The sequence below is a fragment of the Bos taurus genome, chromosome 19, assembly GCF_002263795.3.
Source record: "Bos taurus isolate L1 Dominette 01449 registration number 42190680 breed Hereford chromosome 19, ARS-UCD2.0, whole genome shotgun sequence".
Lineage (NCBI taxonomy): Eukaryota > Metazoa > Chordata > Mammalia > Artiodactyla > Bovidae > Bos > Bos taurus.
This window is the reverse complement of record NC_037346.1, coordinates 24,260,491-24,274,299: the sequence shown is the minus strand read 5'-3', so window position 1 is coordinate 24,274,299 and position 13,809 is coordinate 24,260,491. Positions and strand designations below refer to the sequence as shown.

The 13,809-nt window shown below is 52.2% G+C and overlaps 1 protein-coding gene across 2 annotated transcripts in view; it reads left to right on the top strand.

Moving 5' to 3' along the window:
- Positions 1-582: 582 nt before the first annotated feature.
- TRPV3 (transient receptor potential cation channel subfamily V member 3) overlaps positions 583-13,809 on the top strand; it is a 34,645-nt gene continuing 21,418 nt past the window's right edge. Inside the window, exons 1-6 of one of the 2 annotated variants that reach the window (XM_015458625.3) lie at positions 583-744; positions 4,373-4,493; positions 9,198-9,302; positions 9,428-9,514; positions 10,303-10,457; positions 11,245-11,421. In XM_015458625.3, the coding sequence (XP_015314111.1) occupies positions 726-744; positions 4,373-4,493; positions 9,198-9,302; positions 9,428-9,514; positions 10,303-10,457; positions 11,245-11,421 (664 nt within the window). In that variant the 5' untranslated portion in view covers positions 583-725. 2 annotated transcript variants of the gene reach the window in all.

The window sequence follows — 13,809 nt, the reverse complement described above, 5'->3', positions numbered from 1 at the left end:
GCTGTGTGGTACCTCTGCAAGGTGGGTTTATTATGCACATTTCACAATGAAGAAATGGAGTTTCATGAGAAATGACTTGCCCAAGGTCATAGTGTCTAGGGGTGAAGCTGTCTGACACCCAGGTCTGTGGTGCATAATTTCTGCTGGGAAGCATTGAATGGAGACTTCTGTCTCCAAGGGGACTTGATCCCAGGTTTTGAAGAATGGAAACCAAGCCTTGGAGATGGCCACTATGGGGTCAGTGGGCCAACCCTTGGTGGTGGCCTTGCCTCCCAGTGTTGGCCCTGAGCACTCAGTTCATTTGGCCTTCCTACCAGCAGGATCTCTGACTTCTCACAGCATCCTTGGGAAGTAAATGTGATGAGGGTCATGATGTGAGGCATCAAATACCAGAGAAGAGTTGGACCAGACCCTTAGTCTTGGTACCTGCCATCTCCCCGTCTTCTCCTGGGTTGGGGTGAGGCTGCCCTGTGGGCGTGGGTGACTCAGGCAGCACACGTGGGCGGTGGGCTGGAGCTGGAGCTGTGGCTGGTGGGCGTGGCCTGCCTGGCACCAAGGGCAGGTGACCCAGCCAGTTCTGCCTCTGACACTTCATTCCAGCCATCCCTCTGACTACGATGAGAGCCTCTCGCCGCCTTGGCTGTAGTCCCGCCGGGGGGCCCTGGGCCCCGGACATGCGGTGATCTGAGAGGAAGGCAGCCACTGCCACACCTGGACTTCACCAGATGAGTCTTTGCCGCACAGGTATCGAGTGTTCTTCAAGGTCCCAGGGGGCCCAGAGCGAGGACCTCAGGGGTCCCTCTGGGCCTTGCCTGCCCTTTGCTGATTGGTCTCAGCTGGGACTGGGAGAAAGCTTGGGCCCCCAGCAGGGGAGGCAAAGTTGGATGTGAGCTCTTGGCCACTGGGAGTGTGTGAGAGCACAGGCTCTGATGGAAGTGGGCACCTTCCACCGAGGTTTGGGGGTCTCAGGGAGGGCGGACACTCATAGCTGCCCAGGGCAGAGGTGACGCTCCTGACGCCTCTAGCAGGCCCTGGGGACATGAACTCCAGGGCAGCAGTGTGATGGGGGCTCAGGATGGGATGAGAAGGCCCCAGAGCCTGAGAGGGATGGGGCCCAGGTGTCTCACAGGGGCTGAGCCAGCAAGCCCTGGATGGGGGTGGGCCTTGTGGCCCCAGGCCAGCACCATCTCCCAGGAAAGGCCATTCCAGTCAGTGCCGGGGCTTGGGAGGCACTTCCCAGGGGAGGAAGCCGAATCCCTGAGAGAGGGAGGGCCAGGCCTGTGAGAGAGTCCAGCAGGTGAGAACACAGGTTTACGAGGTGACTCAGGCAGCTAATTATAGCTGCTGCAGTCTCTCCAGCCACAGTTCTCCTGACCCTCTCCTGCTCAGGCAGGGACTGCCCTATACTCACTGGCCAGGGCAGAGAAGATGGAGCAGCCAAAGGTCATAGGTGAGAGATATAAAAGATCCTTTAGCCCATTTCTCTGAAGGGAAAACTGAGTCTCAGGGAGGGATAAGGGACTTGCCCTCCATTCCTCTCTTCCAGTGTTGGCCCAGCCCAGCCTTTAACCCCATCTGTCTACAGGCCGCTTTGGGCTGATGGAGGTGGTATGACTGGGGATATGGCCAGGGACCTGGTGCTGATGGGTCTTTCTTAATGGAATGCCTGAGGCCCCCCCTCGGAGCTCCCTGCCTCAGGGTGCCTGCACTCCAGGGCTGATGCTCCCTGCCCCCACCCCCTTCTCTTCCCCTCTTCCAGGGCTGCTCATGTTTAGTTGGTGGTGGGGTGGGGCGGGGGGGAGTGGAGTTGGTAATGAGGCTCTCTCATTTCTAAACCTCACTACAGTCTCAACCAGGTTACTGCTGTGATGCACAGCACTTTCAGATAATAACTAGAATTATGACTGAACGCTTTACCAAGACACATCAGAATTCCATATAATCTAGAATATCTGCATCAGCAGTAACCTGGTTGCTTTAAACGTGCCTTCTTAAGTCTTTTTGTCACTTTAGATAGCTATGGTTTCACTCTGATGCCTCTGCAAAAATGCCTCCCCTTCAAGAAGAGTTATAAAAGGGACTTTTGGAGCAGTGCAAATAATTTTAATGGGAAACCTGATGGCTTCATAAAGCTGTTAACAGAAAGAATGAGGTATAGAGGACTAAGTGAACTGGTAGATGTGATTATAATCTTATGGTTTCTATCTTTAAAAATACTGGTTTAAATCTGTTTTCCAGGGCTAAGGAAAATCTTCCCCTGAAACTGGTTAATCGCTGTTTCAATTTGTTTTCAAATTTGTCTGTGCTTTGTGCCTCTGTGTCTGCTCTATGTCTTTGTCAGTGTCGCTAGATCCATTACTTACATCTTGTCTAATTTATAGGATTGTGGTCTCTTACAATACCCAGTCTGTAACCAGGCCTCCAACAAAATGTATATGGCTAAAAATACAACATAAAATCATTGTAATAGTGTAATTCTACATATCAGGCTTCATTGGTGGCTCAGATGGTAAAGAATCTGCCTACAATGCAGGAAACCTGGGTTCCATCCCTGGGTTGGGAAGATCCCCTGGAGAAGGGAATGGCAACCCATTCCAGTATTCTTTTTTTTTTTTAAACTTTACATAATTGTATTAGTTTTGCCAAATATCAAAATGAATCCGCCACAGGTATACATGTGTTCCCCATCCTGAACCCTCCTCCCTCCTCCCTCCCCATACCATCCCTCTGGGTCGTTCCAGTGCACTAGTCCCAAGCATCCATTCCAGTATTCTTGCCTGGAGAATTCCATGAGCAGAGGAGCCTGGTGGGCTACAGTTCATGGGGTTGCAAAGAGTCGGATATGACTGAGCGACTAACACTAATACACACAGTCAGAACACAGCACAATCCAGACACCTCCTCCAGAGAGCTCTCCTATGTGGGTCAGGATCACCAATGGCCTCCCTCCACCCAGCTGGGCTCTTCTTATAGAAATCACCCCCTCTGGCCTCTCCGTGTCTCCAAGGGTGGCTCAAGCTAACTGCAGAGTCAGCTCCTATCCACACAACCCTTTCCCCTGTCCGCCCCTTCCTCTAGGGCCAGCCCACCATCCCAGCTGGCTGGCCCCGGCGGCAGCCTCCTCCTGGCCTCTGGTCTCCTCCATCTCCCTCCTATCCACACAGCCCTTTCCCCTGTCCGCCCCTTCCTCTAGGGCCAGCCCACCACCCCAGCTTGCTGGCCCCGGCGGCAGCCTCCTCCTGGCCTCTGGTCTCCTCCCTCTCCCTCGTGCTGTCTCCTATAGGACCCAGATCCCTCTCATGTCCCCCCTGCCCTCAGGCTCAGCCAACTCCTGCTGCTGTTCCAGGCCCAACATGCTCTTGAGCCTCTTACTGCCCAGGGATCCAGTCACACCAGCTCCTTGTTCCTTGCTGAACTTTCTTGACCCCTGGTCTTTGCTCAGGCTATCCCCTCTGCCTGGACAGGCCTCCCCATCCACACAGAAACCTCTAAGTTCCTTTCAGTTTTCTTGGAAGACGTAGCAGTTCCTCTTTCCTGTACTCCCTCCAGCCCAACATAGGGTCCAGCCCATATGAGCATCAGTGAGACAGGTCTGTGCTGAGCGGGGTGAGGCTCAGCTGCTCCCTCCAATGGGCAGATAGCCACTAGGCTGGTTACACTCAGCTTTGGGGAGGGGAGAAAGATGACCTGTGTGTTAGCAGGAGAGCACCGGGGGTGTGAGAAATTAAAAAACCAGAGAGAGCTGGGCTGTATTACTAGGAGCATAGTGTCTAGAACAAAGGAGGTGACAGTCCTGCTCTGTCAAGGAGCATTCTGAACACAGATCCTGAGACACTTAAAAAACAGAGTTAATTCTCAGGAATCTACCTGGAGATGGGTGGGGCTGGGGCAGATGACTGGAGAGAAGTCAAGGGCATGGTGGTCTCTACCTGGAAGCGCTGATGGGCTCTCCTAGGACTCCCAGGAGCAGGGGTGCTGAAGCAGGGATCAAGAGAAACTGCAGGGACCATCTATACACAGTTGTGTTAGTCACTCAGTCGTGTCTGACTGTTTGTGACCCCATGGACTGTAGCCCACCAGGCTCCTCCGTCTATGGGATTTCCCAGGCAAGAATACTAGATTGGGTTGCCATGCCCTTCTCCAGGGCACCTTCCTGACCCAGGGATCGAACCCAGGTCTCCTGCACTGCAGGCAGACTCTTTACCATCTGAGCCACCAGGGATGTCAACCTTATGCAGGGTTGGCAGCCTGGAAAGATAGAAGGAGAATTCCATCCTAGGGAGTATGAGCAGGGGCCACATGGTCTGAAAACCCCCCTGAAGCTCCTCCGTGTCCCCTCAACCTGAGCATCTGCACTGCAATTGTGTTCCAGCCATGAAAGCCCACCCCAAGGAGATGGTGCCCCTCACGGGCAGAAGAGCCACCATCCCCTTTGTGAACCCTGCCATCATGCAGGAGAAGAGGCCATCTGAGATCACCCCCACCAAAAAGAGGTAGGGCCAGTAGATGTGGGCCTGGGTGCTGCGGTGAGAGGCATGGGAGGGGCCTGGCGCCCACTTTCAGGGAGCACTTGCTGGGGGTGGACCTGAGACGCCATTCTTATCTCACCTTGGGTGGCCCGGTGCCCAGCCAGGTATAAGTGGGGATGTATGTGTGTGGAGCGGGGAGCCCTGCATACTCTGGGGCTGAGCTGGAGAGGTCAGTACGACTGGAGGGACTGGGGCACTGAGGCAGAAACATTCAGAAAGGTTTCTGGGGAGGCAGGGAGTTGCTGGAAGTCATCTTGAGACAAGGCGCTGAAAAGTGGGTGGAAATTCCAGGTTAGCAGGGGCTCCCTCCTGGGTACACTTTCCATGTCCCCTGGGGGGATTTCATAGCCACTGGGTGCCCAGCCAGGTAATTCAAGCTCTCCAACTCCACCTGTGTAAGGGGGGCACCAGTCCATAGAGTGATGGTTAATTGCAGTTGTGCCAACAAGGTGCTTGGCACCAAACTTGTTGGCCCCGATGGTGTTTTATTGCCTTGAACTTTGTCTTTCTTGTTGTTATTGTCATTGTCACTCCCCAGGGCCCCTGGGAATGGGGCAGGGCCGGGACAGTTATGACCACTCCCAGGTGAGGACGCGGGGGAGGTGGGAGCAGAGAAAGTACTTCTCTGGGGTCACAGCTGGCCCTGGAGCTGACCCCATTGCAGTCCCCCTGCCCCCTCAGCTGATTTGGTGCCCTTCAGCCTGAGTAGTGGCTCTAGTAAAGAATCTGCTTGCAATGGGGGAGACCTGGGTTTGATCCCGGGGTTAGGAAGATCCCCTGGAGGAGGGCATGGCAACCCACTCCAGTATTTTTGCCTGGAGAATCCCATGGGCAGAGGAGCCTGGTGGGTTACAGTCCATGGGGTTGCAGAGTCAGACACGACTGAGTGACTGACTCTCTCACTTTCAACCTGAGCGCCCTCCCTCACCCCAGCTGTGCTTCCCTTGGCCCCGGGTGGGCCCTGGTCTAGCTTGGCCCGTTTGCCCCGCCTCCTTTACTCCGTCCCAGGCCTGTTTTAGGCCGAGGTGAGCTTGGTGCTTTCCCTTCTGTTGGTTCGAGTGATAATTGCTGAGGTCTTTCGAGCACCAGGCCCAGGGCTGGGCCCAGGCTGGGGAGATTGGGACACGAGAGAAAGAACACCCACCTCTGCTCACAGTCTGGATGGTGAGGGGGCCCCCAGGGAGAATTCGGGGAGTGGCCTGGAGAGAGGGTGGTCTGGGCCTGAGGAGGGGAGGGTTGTTCTGATTCTGTGGGTACTTTGTAGAAGAGCTGGTATTACTGTGGATGATGGCAGGTAGACAGGAAGGGAAAGAGCATTCCAGGCAGGGCTTGGGGCAGGAACCAGTGAGGAGTCCCATGTGGCTAAAATGTTGGGTGGGTGGGGGAGATGAACCCCTCTGAGGCTGGGTCTTGGCTGTCAGTTGAGATTGGATATCTTGGGGGAAGTGGGGAGCTATGGAGGGCTTTTGTGTGAGAGGGAGGGCATGGCGAGGTTTGCATTGTGGAAATGATACTCTTGGAGAAGGAAATGGCAACCCACTCCAGTATTCTTGCCTAGAGAATCCTGTGGACGGAGGAGCCTGGTGGGCTGCTGTCCGTAGGGTCACACAGAGTCGGACACAACTGAAGCGATTTAGCATGCATGCATGCGTTAGAGAAGGAAATGGCAACCCACTTCAGTATTCTTGCCTGGAGAATCCCAGGGAGAGAGGAGCCTGGTGGGCTGCCATCTATGGGGTCGCACAGAGTCAGACGTGACTGAAGCAACTTAGCAGCAGCAGCAATGATACTCTGGGTGATCTGTGTGGATGATGGATCAGAGGGGAGTCTGTTGTGATTGTTGCCCCAGTGATAGGTGGTTAGCCTGGTGGTGAGGCATGGAGAAGCAGGCAGGGATCAAAGAGGTATTAGCATCATGGAGTCTGAAGTATCGACTATAGGAGGGGAGGGCAAAGGAGGACGGAGAGACATTTTCAGTTCTGATGGGGGGATCCGGATGGATGACAGGGCTGTCTCTGACATCAGCACTTCAGAGGAGCAGGAGCAAGGTCAGGAGGAAAGAGCCAAGTTCAGGTGTGAAATGCTGGCTGAGAGGTACTAGAGGCACACACAGGTGGAAGCTCCAATCTGGAGCATAAGAGAGAAGACTGGGTGGACATGGAGATCAGACAGGTGTCAGAGGCCTGTGGGGGAAGCCTGTTTCTGGAGAGGCTTGCCTGAGTAGGAGCAGAGATACCTGCGTGGTTTTTTTTTTTCCTCATGGCAAGTGGGATCTTAGTACCCCCATCAGGGATCAAACACCCATTCCCTGCATTAAGCATAGTCTTAACCCCTGGTCCTCCAGGCCAGTCCTAGAGCAGCGATAACTTTGAAGCTTCCTGCCTCCCGTCCCCCTTCCCTCCCCTCTCACTTTCCCAGGGGAGGTTTGGACCTCAGAAGGACTGAGGACAGCGTTCTAGGAAAATCCCAGGTTCTTCGTGCAGTCAGGCTGCCCTTCTGGGCCCAGCCTGGCTCATGAACTTAGTTCCAGGCTCAGCTCTGCCCATGACCCCTGCCCAGCCAAGGGCCTGGGGTGAGGTGTGACCTTGGTCTTCCAAATAGGTGATCCCTTCTCCTTCCCAAGGCTTTTTGAGGGCCCTCACGTGCCTACTTCTCCCCAGACCCCAAAGATTTAGGCATCTCCCTCAGAACTGAGTATAGGACTCAGGTTTACAAAGAAAAAGAAAATTAAATATTATACATAAATAAAGATGGCAGCTCTGACTGCTAAGGAAATATGTACTAACAGTTAAATTGGAGGCACCAAAAACTCCAGATTTGAGAGAAATTTTTGGACCTGGAGCTTTTCCTGAAGCATCATGCCCCTCTCTGTGAGAGGCTGCTGGGGTTCCTGTCCCCTGGGCCTTGCCTTACCCAGGGACACAGGCACAGGACAAAGGCTATAGAGGGCCCTGAAGCTCAGAGCCCTTGGGCTCTCCATGGGACAAAGTAACAGAGAGTCCTCCCCAGCCCAGGGGTTGCCTAGGGATCGTTCTCTGCCTTCAGAGGAATAGAAATGCAGGAGAAATGATGCAGGGCTGTCTGCCTGCCTGTGTTAACGGCATGTGGGTGGTGGCTCCTTTTGGGCTGGGTCAAAGATAGGAGTAAACAAAGAGCAGCTGCTGCGGGTCAGGAGCCAGGATGTCACCTGGCCAAGACCTTGACGTCTGCTCATGCTGGTGGGTGAGATACGGCATGTGCAGCGGCAGGCAGGGCAGGTGTGGGACAGGCCGTCCCAGGAGTTAGCTCCTGACCCACAACTGGGTCCTTTGCAGCTCAACTCTCGTTACCCTCCTTCCCGACACTGAAGACCTTTCTCAGTCACAGCCTTCAGCTTCCTGTTGAGGGAAGCAACCTCCCACAGTTTACAGTTTAGGGTTATGTTGGTTTGTTTCCTTATTGGTCTCTCCATCTGTCCACCTGTTTACCAGCCAAGTATTCATTCCTCATCCATCCATCCATCCATCCATCCATTCATCCTTCCAAACTATCCATCATCTACCTACCTATTCAACCATCCACTCATCTGTCCAACCAGTCATTTTTTTTTTCAACTCATTTATCTTTCACCTATCCATCCTTACACTCATCCATTGTTAGGTCTTCTGAGTATCACGATCAGGGTTGTGTTCTAGAGACTTAGGATGCTGCAACTGTAGTTCCCGCCACTGAAGAACTTACAGATGAAAGACAGTGTGTTGTTGTCTAGAGCAAGGAAAGCAATGGCTTCCCTGTGCTATAACCTGGTCTCTTCTTACCAGCCCACTGGGACAGGAGCTTTGCAAGGGGAGGCATTTTTGTCTACTTGTTCACCACAGTGTTCCCCAGCTCCTAAAATAGTGCTTGGCAGATTGTACGTGTAAATGTTTGTTAGTAAATGCACTACTGAGCCCAGAGAGGTAGGGTGGGATGGAGGAAGGGCAGGGGTTGGACCAACTGGGGAAAGAGCTGCTGGTGTGAGAGTCGTCCGGCTCTGCCTGGAGACAGTCAGCACATCTCAGCCAGGATGTTTTGGGGCTGAGCTGCTAGCAGATGTGTCTTCAGTCGCTGGGTCAGAGCTGCCGTAGTGGCATGGGGACAACTTTGGGATGATAGTTCTGGGGGACTGCAGGGGTGCAGAGGAAGGTGATCGATCGCATAGGGTGATCGCTGATGCCCATTTCAGCTGGACGGTCCATAAGGAGACAGCTCTGGAGCAGCGTTGCTCCTGAGTCCAGGCCTTAGGGAGCATCTAGCCCAGTATCTCTAGGGGAGGACACTTGACCCAGAGAAAGTGAGTGACTACCTGGGGCCACACAATAGGAGAGGCAGAGGCAGCCTAGAAGCCTGGCCTTAGGCTCTCAACTAGGGGTTTGCTCCTCTCTTTTGGAAGAATGATTTGATTTTAGGTCAAGTCGGAGGGGCTTTTGATGGGCAGGAGACAGGAAGGTGGGGCCCAATGTATGAGTGAGCCCTGCCCTCACCTCGCTTATGCCTCATTTCTGGACTAGCTCTGGGCCTTCCAGGCTTGTCTGGGCCTAACCGGGAGTGAGCACTCAGCGAGGTGGGCACCCTTGCAGCGGGGTTGCAGGACACACAGGTGAACAAGCCCTGCCCAGCTCTAATGGGCTTGTTTGGGTGTCCCTCCAGTGCACACTTCTTCCTGGAGATAGAAGGGTTTGAGCCCAACCCCACGGTTGCCAAGACCTCTCCCCCCATCTTCTCTAAGCCCATGGACTCCAACATCCGGCAATGGTGAGTACTCCAGCCCTTGGCCTCAGCGGGTAGGCAGGGACTTGCCCTGGGCCACACGGCCGGGCCTGGCTGTGGCATGCTACCATTGTCCATTTAAAAACTTGTCCCTCCCCACTCCTCTCCAGTGTCTCTGGCAACTGTGATGACATGGATTCCCCACAATCTCCTCAGGATGATGTGACAGAGACCCCGTCCAATCCCAACAGTCCCAGGTGAGCCGGGGCCTCCCCTCCTCCCACTGTGCCCCCAGGCAGTGCTAGAGGGGCCAGGCACCAGGACCCTGCAGAAGAGAGAAAGAGGCCGCTACTGCTGGGCCCAATGTCTGGGCCCAATGTCTGGGCCCAATGTCTGGGCCCATGGCAGTGGCCTGTAGGTCATTTTTGGGGGGAAGGGAAGGAGTATTACATTTTATAAAAGTAATATCCATTCATCATAAAACACCAGAATAACAGCACGCAATAGAATGAGAACTTAATGCAATGCCATATACTTAAACTAAAAATACATGCATGCAACCATCAAACATCAGTGTGTGTTTTACAAGAACACACACACAGAGAAGGATTATGCAGCAGTGTGTTACTACAGCTGCCTATTTCGAGTGTGGGGGTGGGGAGAGAGATATTTGAATATATTAAAAATATTCAAACAACACAAAATATGAAGGTGCAGTTTCTCTTCCTGTGATCTCGTGCTTTCGAGGTCTTCACGATGAACGGTTAGGTACGAATCTTTCCTGATCATTACAATGTGGAACCAGAGATATAGTTTGCTAAAACGTGATTGCCTTTGGATTAGAAGCGGAGCAGCACACGAATCCCCCCACCCCCTCCCCCAGCACTAAGGGAGGGGACGTCAGGCATTGTGAAGGGCAGATGTAAATACTGGTGCAGCGCCCTGTGGGCAGAGCCTGTGGGCACAGTGGCTCTGTTGGAGGAAGGTGAGACCCTGGGGAGGGGCGATGCACACGTTGTGAGCTGGAAACATTTTCTGGCCTCAGTGCAAACCTGGCCAAGGAAGAGCAAAGGCGCAAAAAGAAGCGGCTGAAGAAACGCATCTTTACGGCGGTGTCGGAGGGCTGCGTGGAGGAGCTGCTGGAGCTGCTGGGGGAGCTGCAGGAGCTTTGCAAGCGGCGCCACAGCCTGGACGTGCCTGGTCAGTGCCCGCCCGTGGCCCAGGGCTTAGGGCTGGGGCTCCTGCTCAGCCCCTGCCGTCCACCTCCCTCTCTCCCCCACCACTTGCCCTGACCTCCAGCCTTAAATGCTGGGCTGGCGACTTCGAACCTGATTCTGAGGGCAGTGGGGAGCCATGGAAGGGCTTAGACAGGTTGTGATCATGGTCTGGCTACTCGGCGGAGGATGGGGGTAAATCTGGAGAAGGCCGCTGTTCAGGCAGAGCTGGAACCCCAGCAGCAGGCCTGGGAGACAGAGAACAGCTCTTCGTGGACTCCAAGACCTGAGGAGTGAATCCAGGGTGGTGCCACTTGGACTTGGGAGACTTGGTGGCTGATGGGGCCTGAGCCATCTTGAGGACCAGGGAAGTAGCGAGTTAAAGGCAGGTGGCTAGCTCCATGTGTAAGCAACCAGGGTGAGGGGTGGTGGGCTTGAGATTTCTGAGGTGGACAATGGGAAGTCAGGCAGTGGGTGGGACTGCCCCCTGCCAGGGAGATGGTACAGAAGGCCATGAGCAAAAGGTCTCTGATAAGACTTTGGGTAACTCACCTGGGAGGAAGGGCCAGCCAGGGGGCTGGAGGAGGAAGAACTGGACAGGAAAGAGGGAGGGGAGGAGCTTGGGGCAGGGAGCTTGGCGGAGGGACTGGGCAGGGTCTTGCGGTCTGGGGCTGCAGCCCCCACAATCCAGTCTCCCCTCCTCCGGGCTGGGCGGTCCCAGGGCAGCCGGGGCCCCACTGTACTGTGGCTCCATCCTGCCCTCCTGCCTGCAGACTTCCTCATGCACAAGCTGACAGCCTTGGACACAGGGAAGACCTGCCTGATGAAGGCCTTGTTAAACATCAACCCCAATACCAAGGAGATCGTGCGGATCCTTCTCGCCTTTGCTGAGGAAAATGACATCCTAGACAGGTTCATCAATGCCGAGTACACGGAGGAGGCCTATGAAGGTACTTGCCTGTGGGGGGGCAGGGGAGCGGGAATCATGCCACACACAAGCAGTGCTGTCTCTGAAGCCCAAAGCACTTAACATGGTGCCCAGCACCTTCCTTCATTCTACAAACAATCTGAAGCACTGACCATGTGCCAGGCAGTGCTTTTGGCCCCAGAACACAGGATTGAATAAGACCAGATTGAAGCTTCTTGGCTCTAAATAAGGTAATTTCAAAACTGATGGAAATCTCTATGAAAAGGAAAGTTTAAAAAAAAAAAAACCAGAAAAGATAATGTCATCAAGAGTGATTGGGCATGGGCAACTTTAGTGTGGGTGGTCAGAGGGCACCCGAAGCTGGCATGATAAGGCTCCAGGACAAGGCAAGAGCGAAAGCCCAAGACAGGACTGAACTTGACACAGCTGAGTGATGGCAAGAAGGCTGGAGATGAGGTTAGAGAACTGGGCAGGGCTAGCACATGGCAACTGGTAGTATTGTCATCATCATTATTTTTTTCAAAAAAATATGTCATAGGCACCATGTCTAAAATATAAGACACTCCATTTTAAAAAATATTTATTTTTATTGTTCCTGGTCTTAGTTGCAGCACATGGGAAATTTAGTTGTGGCATGTGAGATCTTTAGTTGTGGTCTATGTGGGATCTAGTTCCCCCACCAAGGATTGAACCCAGGCCCCCCTGCACTGGGAGCATGAAGTCTTAGCCACTGGACTACTGGGGAAGTCAAATCACCATTAGCATTATTACAGCCCCATGTGGGTCTTGGTTTTATGGCTTCTGTCTGAGGTGGGCTGGAGAGGGGGCAGTGAGACCAAACGTGGGATGTTTCCTGCTCAGGAAATCCATTGTGGATTATCAGTAAGGTGTGTCTTTGATTTTTTGGAGTCAATAAACATCCTGTTAGGATCTTATGATATGCTTGTGACACAAATGACTGGCCCAAGAATAACTTGATGTCATTTTGCTGATATGTCATGAGTGCTAAACATGTCAGCTTTTTGCAGGTGGGAATCTTGCTTGGGAATTTATTTTTCTCATGGGATAAAGTAAGTTTATTTATGTGTATCTATTTATGTATATATATATATATATATATATATATATTATTACTATTATTGGTTTTTGCCAGTCTGGTGGGTGAAAAGTGTTAAATCATTAAGTTCAAAATTTCCTCTTCCTGATTACCACTGATTCCAAATATCTTTAATTTTCTGTATTGGCTGTGTGTATTTTCTTCCCTGTGATGTGCTTGTTAATAATCTTTTCTCAGTTTTCTTTTAGGCTTCTTGTCTTTTTATTGATTTGTAGCAGCTCTTAATCCATTATGGACTCTTAAAAACACATTGCCTCTTTTATTCATCTCAAATATTTCCTGCAGTCTATCACTTGTTTCACTTTCTTTAAGATGTCTTTTGAAACACAGAAATGTGTTTAATTTTTATGGAAGCGTGTTTAATTTTTATGTAAGAAAATATTTTTTTTTCTTTATGGTTTCTGCATTTTGGATTTTGCTTAAGAAGGTTTTCACTGCAAAAAGTCGCAATATTGTAAATTATCTTCCAATTAAAATAAATAAATTAAAAGTTTAGTTTACAAACAATTTACTGGTTTTTTAAAACTCTTAGTTTTTTTAATCCACCAGGCTTAATTTTTATGTATGGCATGATTACAGCTCTTTGGAAAATGCTATTTCTGGTAGGAAGTTCTGAGACCTCCCTACCCCCCGGCTTCCAGTCCCCTCTGTCTGGAGGTTCTCTAGGCTCCACCAACAAGGTCAATGTCCCCCTGCTCCCTCCCTGCTTCTTCTCCCCTGTTCTCTTTCTTAGTCATCAGGGCACTGTGCACCCAGCACCCAGGCTAGAGGCACGCCTCCTCCAAACCCCACAGACCATCCTGAGGACTCTTCCTCCTAAGGATCTTTGGGTGCACTGGATGGACAGCTCTTCACATGTCTGGGCTCCTTTTTACACATCTTCCAATTTTGCAGCCAGAGTGATCTGAAACACATATGTACAAACCCCCAAACTTCGGTCATGTCACTTCTCTGCTTCAGTGCCTTTATGCCTTCCTGTAGCCTTTAAGATAAAGTTCTGATCTCTTTTTTTTAAAAAAAAATATGTAATATTTACCTATTTGACTGCCCCAGGTCTTAGTTGTAGCATTTGGGATCTAGTCCCTTGACCAGGGGTTAAACCCAGGCCCCCTGCACTGGTAGCATGGAGTCAGCCACCAGACCACTGGTGAAGTCCCTGAAGTTCTAACCTCTTATCCTGAGTTAGGAGGCTTTGAGTTGGCCCCATCCAGCCTGGCTACACTTTCATGATCCCAGCTGAGAGGCCACTTCTGGGAAGCACCCCAGTCCTCCAGGTTGTGTTAAGAGCACCTC